The sequence below is a fragment of the Podarcis melisellensis genome (genome assembly GCF_964234715.1).
Source record: "Podarcis melisellensis genome assembly, chromosome: 4".
Classification (NCBI taxonomy): domain Eukaryota; kingdom Metazoa; phylum Chordata; class Lepidosauria; order Squamata; family Lacertidae; genus Podarcis; species Podarcis melisellensis.
Window position 1 is genome coordinate 44,197,544 of NC_138531.1, and position 14,114 is coordinate 44,211,657.

At 38.9% G+C, this 14,114-nt stretch overlaps 1 protein-coding gene and 1 long non-coding RNA gene across 7 annotated transcripts in view; one reads left to right on the top strand and one right to left on the bottom strand.

Annotated features, from left to right (window-relative positions):
• The window catches only part of IL1RAPL1 (interleukin 1 receptor accessory protein like 1), a 638,619-nt gene extending 636,512 nt beyond the window's left edge, over nt 1-2,107 (top strand). For all 5 annotated transcript variants that reach the window (XM_081908987.1, XM_081908983.1, XM_081908985.1 and 2 more), the window contains one exon: nt 236-2,107. In XM_081908987.1, the coding sequence (XP_081765113.1) occupies nt 236-954 (719 nt within the window). In that variant the 3' untranslated portion in view covers nt 955-2,107. The remainder of the gene's footprint in view (nt 1-235) is intronic.
• Nucleotides 1-14,114, bottom strand: part of LOC309368708 — a 105,980-nt gene that overhangs the window by 18,105 nt on the left and 73,761 nt on the right. The window lies entirely within an intron of this gene.

Sequence of the window (14,114 nt, forward strand, 5' to 3'; positions counted from 1 at the left end):
CTGTACAAGCCAAGTTGCACTCTGCAACAGGGGTATTCCTTTCTTCGTTCCTAGAATGAAGAATGGGAACTTACTTGAGAGGAATTCTTATTTACCACACATGACTGACCAAATGGTTATTTGTAAATCTGCACTGAATGTTTGCATGATGCATAAATAAAAAGGACTTTGTTTTTAAGCAATTTGAAGCTCTGGTATAATTTTTGCCTGACCTTGAGCCTCTCTTGCTTTACAGCATACATAGAAGACGTGGCAAGATGTGTAGACCAAAGCAAGCGACTGATCATTGTCATGACTCCAAACTACGTGGTAAGAAGAGGCTGGAGTATCTTTGAACTGGAAACAAGGCTTCGGAACATGCTAGTTACGGGAGAAATTAAAGTGATACTGATTGAGTGCAGTGAACTTCGGGGAATCATGAACTACCAGGAGGTTGAGGCCCTGAAACATACCATCAAACTCCTAACTGTTATTAAATGGCACGGACCAAAATGCAACAAGTTGAATTCCAAATTCTGGAAACGTTTACAGTACGAAATGCCTTTTAAGAGGATAGAACCCATCACACACGAGCAGGTTTTAGATGTCAGTGAGCAGGGCCCCTTTGGGGAACTGCAGACGGTCTCAGCAATTTCCATGGCTGCTGCTACCTCCACGGCTCTTGCCACGGCCCATCCTGATCTGCGCTCCACCTTTCATAACACGTATCATTCCCAGATGCGCCAGAAACACTATTATCGAAGCTATGAATACGACGTACCTCCTACTGGCACCCTGCCTCTTACCTCAATAGGTAACCAGCATACCTACTGCAACATCCCTATGACACTTATTAATGGGCAGAGGCCACAGACAAAAACTAACAGGGAGCAGAATCCCGACGAGGCTCACACAAACAGTGCGATACTGCCACTCCTGCCACGGGAAACCAGTATATCAAGTGTCATTTGGTGACATACATGCAAGGGGGAACTCGCCCCCCTTGTGTAGAAGCTAAGTCTGCAGTCTGGTGCCTGGAACTACATCCTCGACTGCTGCTGTTAAACATGCATTACAATCTATGAAATATGAGGAAAAACAGGGTCTTGTACATATGTTTTTTGCAAATTTCTTTGTAGCATCAGTCTTCCTGTTTTACCCATGTCTCCTGCCATTCACATTTTGACTTTGTTTTATATGTCATTGGGATTTGTATATTTGCATTTTTTTAAAAAAGAGAAAAAATGAAGAGACTGCTGTATAGATAGGAAAACCTTTTTGCTTCATTAGTATAGTTTGAGTGTTATTTTTTAAAACATTTATTGGGAATGCTTGGACAAAGTTATGTTGAATCCAGAAGCACTATCCATTTGTTGGCCCGCCTAGCCTGATTCCCAGCGGCCATGCTTGCAGCAATTCACCAGTGTGCGTGTGTGTGTGCGCGTGTGTGTGTGGGGAGGGGAACATTTGTTCTTAGGAGGACCCCACTAACGACTCATAGCCCTATCTTCATTCATTATCCCACTGCTACACTTTACCCCCTTACCCTTGCCTTTTTTACAGCACCACACAGAGTGAAATTACAGGTGGTCTAAATGTCTTAACATTTCACATAGTTAATAGTTGTGGAACAAAACAAAATAAAAATACACAACCCAGTCTGTATCACTTGGTTCACAATAACCACTATGGAGTATGTAGAAAGAAAAATAGGGTGTTATGCTTTATTTTATGAGTTGGTTGTATTCCTTTTATATAAAGATAATAACATGCCGACTCTAATTCATTCAGTTCCTGAGAAAGTGTTGGATGTGTTTGTGACTCCCTCCCCCACTCCGTTTTTGGTTGGGACCAGTGGATCTCTTTCTTGCTTTAAATTCTTCAAATGAGATTATTTACATTCATCAGGCAAGTATGGCAATAGGCACTGAAGTGCACTAAACCCCACAGAGATTTACGGTGATGGCTTCCAAACCAAAGGAAAGCAGAAGGACAATATCTAATATGGTTTGTCACATTGTATTACGAAAAAGTTGTCTTTTAAGAAGTATGAGAAAATTCTTTTGCAGCCGATTTGGAGTCCCCGTGTATATTAAAGTTTGGTCATTGCCTTTTCTTTTTGCTGATACATCCAGAATTTAGAATTCTTTATTATTCATTCTTATCTTTTTTTAAAAGAAGAAGAAGAAGCTTGTAGTAATAATTTAGAAGGTTTTTTTTTAATTCCAAGGTTGTTTAAAGAAGATCTCAGGAGGTTGCAAAAGTAAATACCAACAAACATCAATATTTTATAAGAGAGTAATATTTAAATCAGACCCAGAAATGTTGGAAACAATTAATGTTATTGAATAAAATAAACTAGTTTTATTTTAAATGTATGATTTCATCTTTAAAAAGTTAAAGAAGGATCATGGAACGTGGCTCTGGGAAACATTCTCTGCATAAACCTCAGGACTGATTTTTTTGCCCACACAGAATTCAAGGAGAGTTTGTCATAGACATTAAGGGAGCCAATTAACTCCTCATTCACTGAATGTTAACACAGTCAGCATTAATCTCCATATTTACACATACTGATGCAATAGTCACATTTCACATAAGAACCATGAGAGGGAGGAACAGTAGGATTGCTTTTCATATGGCACTAGCCTTTTGGGAGCACACTTCTAATGCTGATTAACTTACACCAGAACAGAATGTGACCTTTTTGTTTGTCTTGCACTGAAAATGCAACAATTTAACTGCTGGAAATGACTATTTGAAACTATTGAATTCACCGCAGATGGAGGGAGTTTCCTAAAGAGCTGACCAGTAACGGCTGCTATAATAGATACTGTGTGTTTTGTTTGACTGCCAAGTTATAGTTTGGTTTGGATAAGATGCAATGTGGTGAAACAATCTGTAACCTGCATTCTAGAGGTGCCTGTGGGCTTCAACCTGTACACTGGAAATATCCGGTCTCATGTTGTAACTGGAAAGGAAACATCTGCAAGTCATATTCAAGAGCCTTTAGGATGTATACAGACATTTATTTGCCTAACAATATTCATTTCTGTGACAGTTAACTCAGGTCCTTTTCTAATAATGTTATTTTGTTAGTATGTGCTCCCCACCACCACCAAAATAAAAGCCTGGGCATGTGCCAAATAAATCACATCAAGCAAATAAAGCTGCCAGGACCAACAAAGCAGCTTTGCACATTTTGTTCTTTGAAAATGTAAGATGGCTATTATAGACACCTGCCAAGTACTGATGGAATTTAATGGCCTTTAATGAGATTCCAAATCTCAGACCTTTCCCCCTCCACTCTCCAAATTCCCAACAAAAGGTAAATCAGTGGAATGGCCTTTTCTTTTATATTTTTGAAGCTTAGATCTGAGTTGTGAAGTAACTGTAAAGCATTGCAGTATGACTACAGCTATGCTGCAGGTGTTAGCAGGTTTGGTTTCTCTTTTTTTAAGGTTTTTTTGTTTTTGTTTAAGTCTCACCAGGAATACTTTTCTTCTTCTATTTTTAATGTAGATTTAAGCACTTTGAATAGCATGATTCAGGGATTAATGGGTACTATTTGATATTCACACTACTTAAAGAAAAGATTTTCTTATAATGCTTTGTCATATTATTAAATAAAATCAAACAAATGAGAAAAGGAAGAGTATGTGAGATAAAGGCTCCAAATGGCTGGAGACCGCCATATTTGGCTTTAGAAACATTCCGCCCAAGTATTCCTCTTCTACAAACAGCTGTGCGAGAAACAGTAAAGGAACTGTCATATGTTCACGTACTCAATGTTTGACTAAAATTCTGTTAGAACACAAAATAAAAAGAAAAAAAAGTATTTGCCCTAGTTCCTGGGCTCTATCCTTTGTTTTTTACTGGGGAAGGAGGAGGTGGGAGAGAAGCATTCTGTGAAAGTTTGCATGCAAAGCCATGTTAAAAGCTTATCCATAAAAGCACAGCACTTTGTTTGGAAAAAAGTTCACAACAGAATGCAGAGCTAAGTGTGCTTACTTCTGTATCCACAAATCTGTTTTGGATTGTGATCAAATTCAACAGCACAATCACTGGGCAAAGGTTACATCTTTGGCTCAAAATCCATAGCTAATATGGGGTCATATGGATTATGTCAGTAATTGTGTGTTAAACCTCCTTAGTCCCTGACCATCCTTAACGTGGAGCTACTATTCTCTGAAACAAGTGGCCATTCACCATCTGCTTTGATTTTTCTCATCCTAAAGGGTCCAAGGTAAGTAGTAGGTATACTGCTAAATGGTCTTTTCATACCACCATTTTAAGGAAAATGTCACCATAAGGAGATGATTATGGAAGCACTTACACACAATGTGTTGGATCTACAGTGACTTCCATAAATAAAATATAGCCCTTCCATTCATGGAAGCCATTAACATCTTGAGGAGGCTCTGCAGAAGAGTAAAGCTTTTTTTTAAAAAAAAAATTCTTCTCCCATCCTCCCATACCCTGCAGTACTTTTCATGTCACTCTAGGTCCCACAATCCCTCAAAACAGATAAGGGACACAGGGCACTGCAAGGGGAGGGAAGAGCTAGTTAAGATTGCCTCCTCTCAGCTTCCTCCAGCAAGAGGAGAATTCTGCTGAGTGTGAACCTGAATCCAATGTCCGGAAAAGTAAGGAGATCACTAAATTCATGGAAATTCTTCCACCTTAGTTATGTGAATAACCATTGTACCACTAATGCTGAAGACCCACAGAATTCTAACAGTACTTTTGCAGATGTATACATCTATTCTTGGTATCCAGCTGACAGAACCAAGCAGAGATCACAGGATACTAGATAGATAACTGGACCATATACACTCTTATTCCTGTTACAATCTCTTCTTCTTTCTTTAATATTATGCATTAAATTCAATCATGTTTAGACCTAAGATATACAGTGGTACTCAGTTTAAGAACAGTCCAGTTTAAGAACAATTTGGTTTACAAACTCCACAAAACCAGAAAGTGCCTTGGTTTTAGAACTTTACCTTGGTCTAAGAACGGAATCCGAAGGGTGGAATGAGGCAGGAGGCCTCATTAGGGAAAGTGCACCTCAGTCTAAGAACAGTTTTGGTTTAAGAACGGACTTCCAGAACAGATTAAGTTCGTAAACCTAGGTACCACTGTATTGGCAGAATGGACCTGACAAAGTCTTCATTTCCCTTCTTTCTTTCTTTTATTTTAAGAGAAGCTGTATCCAGGTTTTAAAAGCATGATTGAAAATATGTGATGATATAGGCATTTTGGAATGGAAGAAGCATCTGACTTCTAGAAATATATAGCTAAGTTAAGCCACGGACTTCTACTGGAATGGAAGAGCACATCAACTTGGTATGAGATGTGGCCTACAAGTGTACCAGCAGTGTTTGTAAATATTACTCTGCATTTTAGCAGAGCTGCCTCTTTGTATACTTGCTGCTGCTGACCAGAGACGCTGTGGGATGAACCACATTTGTTGATTCCGTCAGTCACCATGAAATACAACCCTTTCCAGTACATCATTTAGAGCAACTGCTTCAACTCTCATCCAAATCTCACTTACTGCTTACACATTTCTACTCACTTTGGAACTCTTAGAGCAGGAATTAAATGAACATAGACAGTTTTGCAACACACAGTCTCTGCCTTCATAACACATTTCAATATCTTTAGCAGTTTGCTTGTAAAAAGCACTTGTTTCGAAGGAGAGCAAAGGAAAATACCCATCACATATCATTTTGGTAGCATGAAGGGATTTATCTGTCAAATATTAGAATGTTGTTATTCTTTTGAAGTTCTGAGCCAGGCTATAGCCACTGTAGATATTTTAGCTGCTTCACCATTCTCTCCCATCTTGCTATTCCAGAAACTCTGGAGAGAAAGACCAATATAAATCATTTGGTCCACTGTGGTTTTTTGTCATGCATTGTTTTAATATGATCCTTAAATTGGTCTCCCTCACAGTTTATATGGGGGGATAAAGCAAGAGATGGCAGCTGCCCATAGCATTCAGGTTGACAAAATGTACCTTGGAAAAACCATAAAGGTAAGGTCATGCTAATGGGCAAGAATCACTAAAAATAACCTTTGTTGTTAATCAGCTGCAACTGTGTAAACAGTTATCATGAAGTAAGTCAAAATCAAATCTTCATTATGGCCACAGGCCAGCATAAGGTAAAAGCACCGATATACAAAAGTAGAGCATGTTAAATAGGCGATAGGGCAACTATAGAAGGGGTACGCAAATACTCATTCTCTCAATTACAATAAACCAGGATGAGATTGAAACATATAAGGCACATAAATCAAGCACAATATAAAATGTTTAGATTTAAACCTTCAGTTTTAGACCTGTTGTCATAAAGTAAGATTTGTGTTTTAACAACAGTAATGAACTTTAAACAATTCATATACCACAACTACCGCAGGTTTTAAACCCATAAGAAACAAATGACAAAATGACATTTCACCCTGACTGTTGGCCATGCTGCCTGGAGCTCCCACGATAGTGGGAGTCTAAATAGGAGGGTCATTGGTTAACCACAGCTGCTCTAAAATTTGGGTAGCTTTGGAAACTTAAAAAAGAATAAACGATACTTTTCCCATTCAAAGATTTATTAGTTTCTAAAAGGCACTGCACCAATCCACAGAACTGAGAGAGAAGCGGAAGAATTGGTACACACCACTGTCACCTCATTCTCACAGTATGGATTAAACTGGAAACTAAAGTGTGAAGGAGGAAAAAAGTCTCAGCTAATTCCCAACCACTCTTCCAAATTGTCAACTAATTTTGTGAGAGACTTGTGAAGAAAATATCCACTTATGTATGGGGGTTTTTTGGGAGGGGGGCATCAAGCTGCACCTGAACACCTCCTTTACCCTGTCCTGGTTCATAGCTAACTGCCGATGGGCACCGTCACTGGTTTTACTTTAAATAAACAAACAAAGACCCACTCTGCTACTGAAGGAGTAACAAAGCAGCACACCTATCTTTCCTTCCACTAGAAATCTGTTCCTCGGTGGCAAAATGACACTATTTGGTGCTGTCTGCCAGGAAGAAGGTATTCCAGAGCATCTGTCACTACATTGCTCCTTCCCGGACATCCCCAAGATGAGGAACTAGGCCTTGGAGCAATGGCAAGGGAGAGGCAAAAGTTGTGGACATTTGCAGTCAAGTAAAGAAGGCTTTTGCTTGCTTTGGATCTGCTTGTGAGCAATAGAACAAAATATACTTTTTTCAAGACTTGTAACGTTCAGCTACTGAACATTAGTGAAGTACAGGACAGTCTGCAACAGGCATCCCCAACCTTCAGCCCTCCAGATGTTTTGGACTACAGTTCCCATCATCCCTGACCACTGGTCCTGTTAGCTAGGGATCATGGGAGTTGTAGGCCAAAACAACTGGAGGGCCACAGGTTAGGGATGCCTAGTCTACAATCTGCATTGAGGCCACATTTCTCCTGTAGAAATCTAGCATATGGTGCAAGCCTCTACAAAGGTCCCTCAACCCTTGTGCCCCAATATTTTTTTCTGGCACTACCATGACATCTTAGGCTAGAATCACTTTGTGTGCAAAAATCCTTATAGCCACTGTTTCTCCACAAAGCAGTCTCAACAGGGCATGATATGCAGTGTAGAAGCAAAAGGCAGGGAAGGAATGCTTCCCTCTGCAATCATCTTGCTTCCTACTCCAACTCTTGCTTCCAACTCCTGGCTCCCACCCTGGGATTCCAGCACAAAGCAACAAGTGACCACATATGTTGTTTATGTGCAACCTCACCTGGAAGCTACCCCACCTTTCTCCCATTTCCTTATGTTTGTAAAATGCATAGTGCTTATGAGTGACATGCAGAATGTGAGATGGTTCTTTGAAAACTTTCCTGATTCATAGATAGGCCTGAAAGAAACCTACTATTAGTATAATAATATTAATTTAATATATTTTTCAAAGTATTTTATTTTCTAGGAGCAGTTTAACCCCATCATACCTTAAGATGTAATACTTTGTTCATGTTCTCTATGTTAACGACACTTGAAGTTAAGAAGATAGGTTAATAAAATTGACTGGAAGTTTACAAAATCATCAGCTTCCATTTTTAAGCTTCGTGCTTGTGTGTATGTTAATCTGTTTGCAATTATTCTATGTATAAATATGAAAACAAGCATAGGTGTGGCCCTCCAACTGTTGCTCTGCTGCGCCTCCGATCTTCCCTGATCATTAGCCATGCTGGCTGGGCCTTTTGAGAGTTAGAGTACATCAGCCTGAAGAAAGACCCAGATTCCCCACCCCTGGGCTATGGAATAAATAGTAAGAGGGGTTCAGCCTGAAATATTCCCAGTGATTCGCCCTCAAAAAGAGTAGGATGATGCTAAAAAGATAGTGTTTCTCCCTGGAGGTAATAATTAATATACCCTACCACAAGCATAATCTGCGTGAGCAAGATCATGCGGTGTACTTTCTCATCCACACTTTAAATAAAATAGCTCACGATTCTGAAGTTATCGTGGTAGCCGTTTCAGATGATTTGGCTTCTAATCAAAGGGATGTTTATTTTCTCAGCAGTCATGTATGCTGTTTTTGGAGGGGATGCCTTTCATTGTTTGACAGGTAAATTGCAGGGGGATATTTTAGGGACACCCTTCATAACAAGCTTAACAGGTGACCAGCAATGCACTTACAAGGCAGGTGGAGTGTTTGCCAGAGCTTTTGTTCTCTGGTGAACAGTTTGCAGTAGCTGTAATTATGCACTTAGGGACACTTAGAAAGACAATTAAAACAATTAGCATTATACATGTAACTTAAGCATTACATTAGAATGCTTCACATTTATCTTCCTAACACCTAGAAAACATCGAATGGGAACAATTATACACATACTACAAAGTTATGGACATACTACAAAACAATTATTCACACAGCACCAAAGCAGGATAATCACACAGGTCTCTACTTTAAAGCAACAATCCCACTAAAGTCGAGTTAGCTCAGTTCAATTCTACCTCTATGGTCATTCCCAGATGACCTGTTTAATTAGCATTCAACCTGAATTGTTTGCAGAGACATCAGCTATTTAATGATTATTCAGCTAGAGCTGTTTGTGGGGAGATCAGATTACCATGGGTCAAGCCACACTTTCCAATCTATTTTCCTGTCATTTTCCTTATTGCAAAAAGCCCACTCTTTTGGAGAAGTGGGTTTGCTTCTCACCGGGGTTCAGGTCAGATTTAATTACACAGATGGGATATGACCAAATCCCACCCCAAAATAGTGACAGCCTGGAAATGCCCTCAGTGGAATGCAGAACTTTGACAGACTTCTGCCATAGAAACACTGAGGTGTAAACAGAAGGTGCTTATAGTCATAGCAATAAAGTTACCCGCTTTCCACAAAGAGATCTATAATAGAGTTTCATTCTCAAAAACCTGAACAATCCTATATCCAAAGAATATTTGTGTGTGTTTTTTCAACTTCACGTAAATGCTGTCCAGTCTCTTGAGATTCAGCAGCAGAAACATGCAAAGAGCACTGTGCATGTTTACACTTAATTCTGTAAAAACTAGTATCTTTTTGTTTGGCACCTGTGATCATGATGGAGTCATGGAGTCACATGACTTGCTGAAACAATTACAACAGGCTTAATTTTTTGCATTTCTATCAACTTTTATTCCTAAGAATGCTGCAATTGCTAGCAACATTTTAAAAAACCTTAATTTTTCCACAGCCAGGAAGGGAAAATGGTTGAGGAAACATACACCGTAAAAGTAGGTAAAATATAGGGTTTCTTTCCATAAAATAAATAAAAGGTGAGTGCATAATTTCAGAGCAGATAAACAAGGTGTATGTGCAGTTTTCTTTTTGATGTTACTCTTTTACTGGCAAAAATGCAAAGTTATAATGACACATTAAGCTTTCTCCTCTTGCAAACTGAGACAAAAATAAAACAGTGCAAGTAAACTGTGTGTGAAAACTTTTTTTAAAAAGCCAAATGACTGCCAGTATTAATTTTACAGAGTTGTTTTGAAAGCTGTTTGAATTGGCTACATTAGTGGCAGATTGTTCGCCAGCTCAACCCTATGATCCTATAGATCTCAGTGGCAACAAGATAAATTCAAAACCTGAGCCCAGTAAGTGTAACAGAACAGATGTTCAGCCTTGCTTGCCAGGAACATACAAATCTACCTTTGGTATAATATGTGGCCAGCTCAGTTTTGCATGAAAGGTCCAGACCATTTCACAGAGAAAAGCCACTCAAACAAACAAACAATCTTCTCTTCCTAGCTTATTACATGCATTAGGCTGACCATGTATCTCATTTTATAGAGGACAGATCTCTGTTTGCAGGACTGTCCGTCTGCTTCAAAGGTAAGAAACTAGAAGAAGAGAAAGCAGAGGGTGTGAAATTGCCTATCAAGAATTAGCATCTGGACAGCAGATGGAGCAGGCACACAGGTGACCTGCTCACAGTCTTCCCCACCTTGGTGAGATGTACTGTGTTTCTGTGTAAATCATAGTGATCAGTTCTAAATGCACAATGATACATATATACGAGCATATGCAAATTTTATGCAAAACTGTATCCCTCCTCACTCATATCCCATTGGATGATGCATTTCCTTCTTTTTGGCGATGTATAAGTGGCCTAATATGCGTGGAGTTGTGGGGGTTTTTAAAAAAAAAGTGGGGAGAGAAATAATTTAAAATGTAACAAACCCCCATCCATTTCCAAGCACATATACATGCACACACAGAGTCTGGTGCCATCCAGAATGGAATATTCCTAATTGCCTGTGCCAAATGGCAAGGAACCTGCTAGTCATTCCCACATCACTAGGTTACTATCAGAGGGAAAGAGAATAACCAGGACTCAGCTAGATTGGTAAAGAAAAAACATTGTATATGTGATATAACATTGTGCCACCAGATGGCGCTATGGAGCCCTGTTTTTCTCTACCTGTTTTCCCTGTTTAAATATACAACACGTTTAACTGAAACACTTCTTTGCTGTGTCTAGATCCAGCCCTATTCACCTCGTTGGTTAGGTAGGTATCATATAAATATTGAGTCCTGGTGCAGGGTGGCCACTGGGATTGCCGCTCTATGTTTGTTTGTAATGTCTAAGTAATCCATCTGAAATTTAACTAGCACTATTTCACTAGCTCAAGACTAAAGATTCGTTATTATCATTGTAGACTATGCTGTGTCTTGGGTTAACAGCACACATTCTCATAAATCTTTTATTGGATTGAGCCATAAACATAATTAATACTTTTTTTAAAAGGTTTCCTCAATAGTATAGGCTACCAAACAGCCCACTGCTATAGCATCATGACAATAAACAAAAAATTACATGGTGTATGTGTCATAATTATTCTACTGAGAGAATTTCAAGTGCTTATAACTGCAATAATATACCCTCTAACCTGGGAATATGCCTAATTTAGTCCAATGGGACATCCTTCTGAGTAGAAGTATAACCTGGCCTTATAACCAGTGAATTTACAAGACCATTTGTGCACGTTAAATTTCTTTAAAAGAATATTGCCATTTATGTGAACATTGATAAAATCCAAAACAAACAAACAAACCATATGCTGTACTCTGTTGCTTCATTACTTTCAGACTCTAGTGGAATGTCCACTATACTCAGTGAACACTGATTAAAAAGTGTTAATGAATAGTCAAGATGATATATATCAATTTGGCCCCTACATAGTATTGTGTGTCTGAAAATACACAAAACTTAAGAAACATCAAGAGATATCAAGGGAAAACTACCGGTAAGTTACTCCTTCCCAAAAAAGAGCACCAGAAGCTGTAAAAAAGAATGTCAAGTATGAGCTCCTCGTCCCTATTTCACTTAAAACAACCATCTCACATAATTCAAAAGTAATTTTCCACTCATATTTGTAGAGAGATGCCCATCAGCTTCAGGAAGCCTGGAACAAATTTTGACATATCTCTGACTGAATACAGGTTTCCTCCCTGAAAAACAATGACCTCAGTTTTCCCCCAAATAAATAAGTTTATAAACTAGCAATAAAGTTGCAGCAATTGATTTAAGACAAATAAACCAGAAGGGATTTTGCAAGATTAAACGAGACAGATTACAGATGAATTTTTTAAACAAAAAACTAGAGAAAGAAAGAGGCTGACCAAAAAGGAAAAAGTGTGTGTGTGAGGGGGGAGAAGAGCATTTAAAAATTTAATGAACCTCCCACTGATTTTGCTAGAACCAGATTGATACTGTAGGATTGCAGCACTGGAAGAATACCTAAAATGAACTGCTAAGCTATTGTGCTGATAAATACCAAAATAAGAAGGGCACTCATGGCTGCAGTATGCTTGATCTAAGCTTATACAAGGTGTTATTTATCCAGGGTGTGCAATAACATTCAGCTCAGAACCAATATTCAGAAAACTGCCCAGTTTGGCTTGGAACTCTTTGGAGGGTGCTGCCTTAATCTCAGTTCCAGATCAGAACTTTGCTTCAGGAAACCTGAAGTGTCATGTTTCCCTATTCACTATTATTGAGAAATTTAAAAACAGCTAAACTCCTTATGGTGCTGGAGGAGACTTTTGAGAGTCCCATGGATTGCAAGAAGATCAAACCTATCCATTCTGAAGGAAATCAGCCCTGAGTGCTCACTGGAAGGACAGATCCTGAAGCTGAGGCTCCAGTACTTTGGCCACCTCATGAGAAGAGAAGACTCCCTGGAAAAGACCCTGATGTTGAGAAAGATTGAGGGCACAAGGAGAAGGGGACGACAGAAGACGAGATGGTTGGACAGTGTTCTCGAAGCTACCAGCATGAGTTTGACCAAACTGCGGGAGGCAGTGGAAGACAGGAATGCCTGGCATGCTCTGGTCCATGGGGTCACGAAGAGTCGGACATGACTAAACGATTAAACAATAACAAACTCATTTTGACAGGAATGGACTGAATGGAATTTTCAGGCATAGTAGCCCCTCCACAGTGGATCAAGTCTGCATAATTTCAGACAAATGGGCACATGGGGGCATCTTTAATGTGTACCTGATTGCATGTGCAATTGCATGTGAACATGTCTGGTGATGTGTACGGTATAAGCGCTGAATCATTCCCTCTAATCCCCAACTAGGGATAAAATTTGCTAAAAAACACACACCTAAATTTGCATGAATTTCTTTCTACTGCCCATCTCACTTCTTGGTGTCAACAAAAGCAGGTAATTTTTTCCTGGTTCCACTAGAAATACTGGTTCTCGCACTATTATACATATTGCTGATAGAAAATGTCTTTTCAACTAATCAATGAGCTAATTAAATACTGAATCTATAGAAAATCAATAGGTAAAAATGGATCAGAAAGTAGATGATGGAAAAACTATGTTTTTTTAAAAAAAAAGCAAAACTAGCCAAGATAATACAAACATACTAAAGAGATCTGAGCCAATGGGAGCACATGCAAATGTATTATTTTTTAAAAGTATAATTATACATTTACTCAGAAACTATAATAACTCCGCAGGAACTGTTTTGGTCACTGTGGTAAATAATTGGCATTTCTTTTAACTAAATACATATTTATATACCATACTAGATGGGGTTTCAAGGACCTAGAATGGGTTCCCTTGGCTTTAAATATGCTGCAGTGTGGCTGATCTATTCTCCTGGCAAATACAGTGTTTTATCATTTTAATTAAAATTGGAAGAATTTGCAACTATTTAAAAACAAGTTCAAGTAATATTCAATTAGTTAGATTAGTTGAATACTGTGAGTTAAAATAATTATTTTCCTAGTGAAAATGCAAAATACAGTAATAGCAACAATGAAAAATGGGGGGGGGGGACCTTAGCCCCCAAGTCTAATTGTTCCATTGACACTCCATTCCCTTCATAGCAGTAACTCACAAGGGTGGGGGAACCCACTTACTTTTCCCCCATCCATGTGAGGGCTTTCCCTACCTCTACTTTCTTCTTGGTCCTTGCCATCATCTATCATCTCCTAACATTCTCAAGTCCTTTGCTTACTGTTTGCGCTGTGCTTCTTTATTATTCAATCAATTTCCCTGAATCTCATTTGGACTCATAGATTACCCAGCTTCACAGGCCATGCCTTCCATCAAATATTCCAATAGTGTCTTACCAGATCACACTG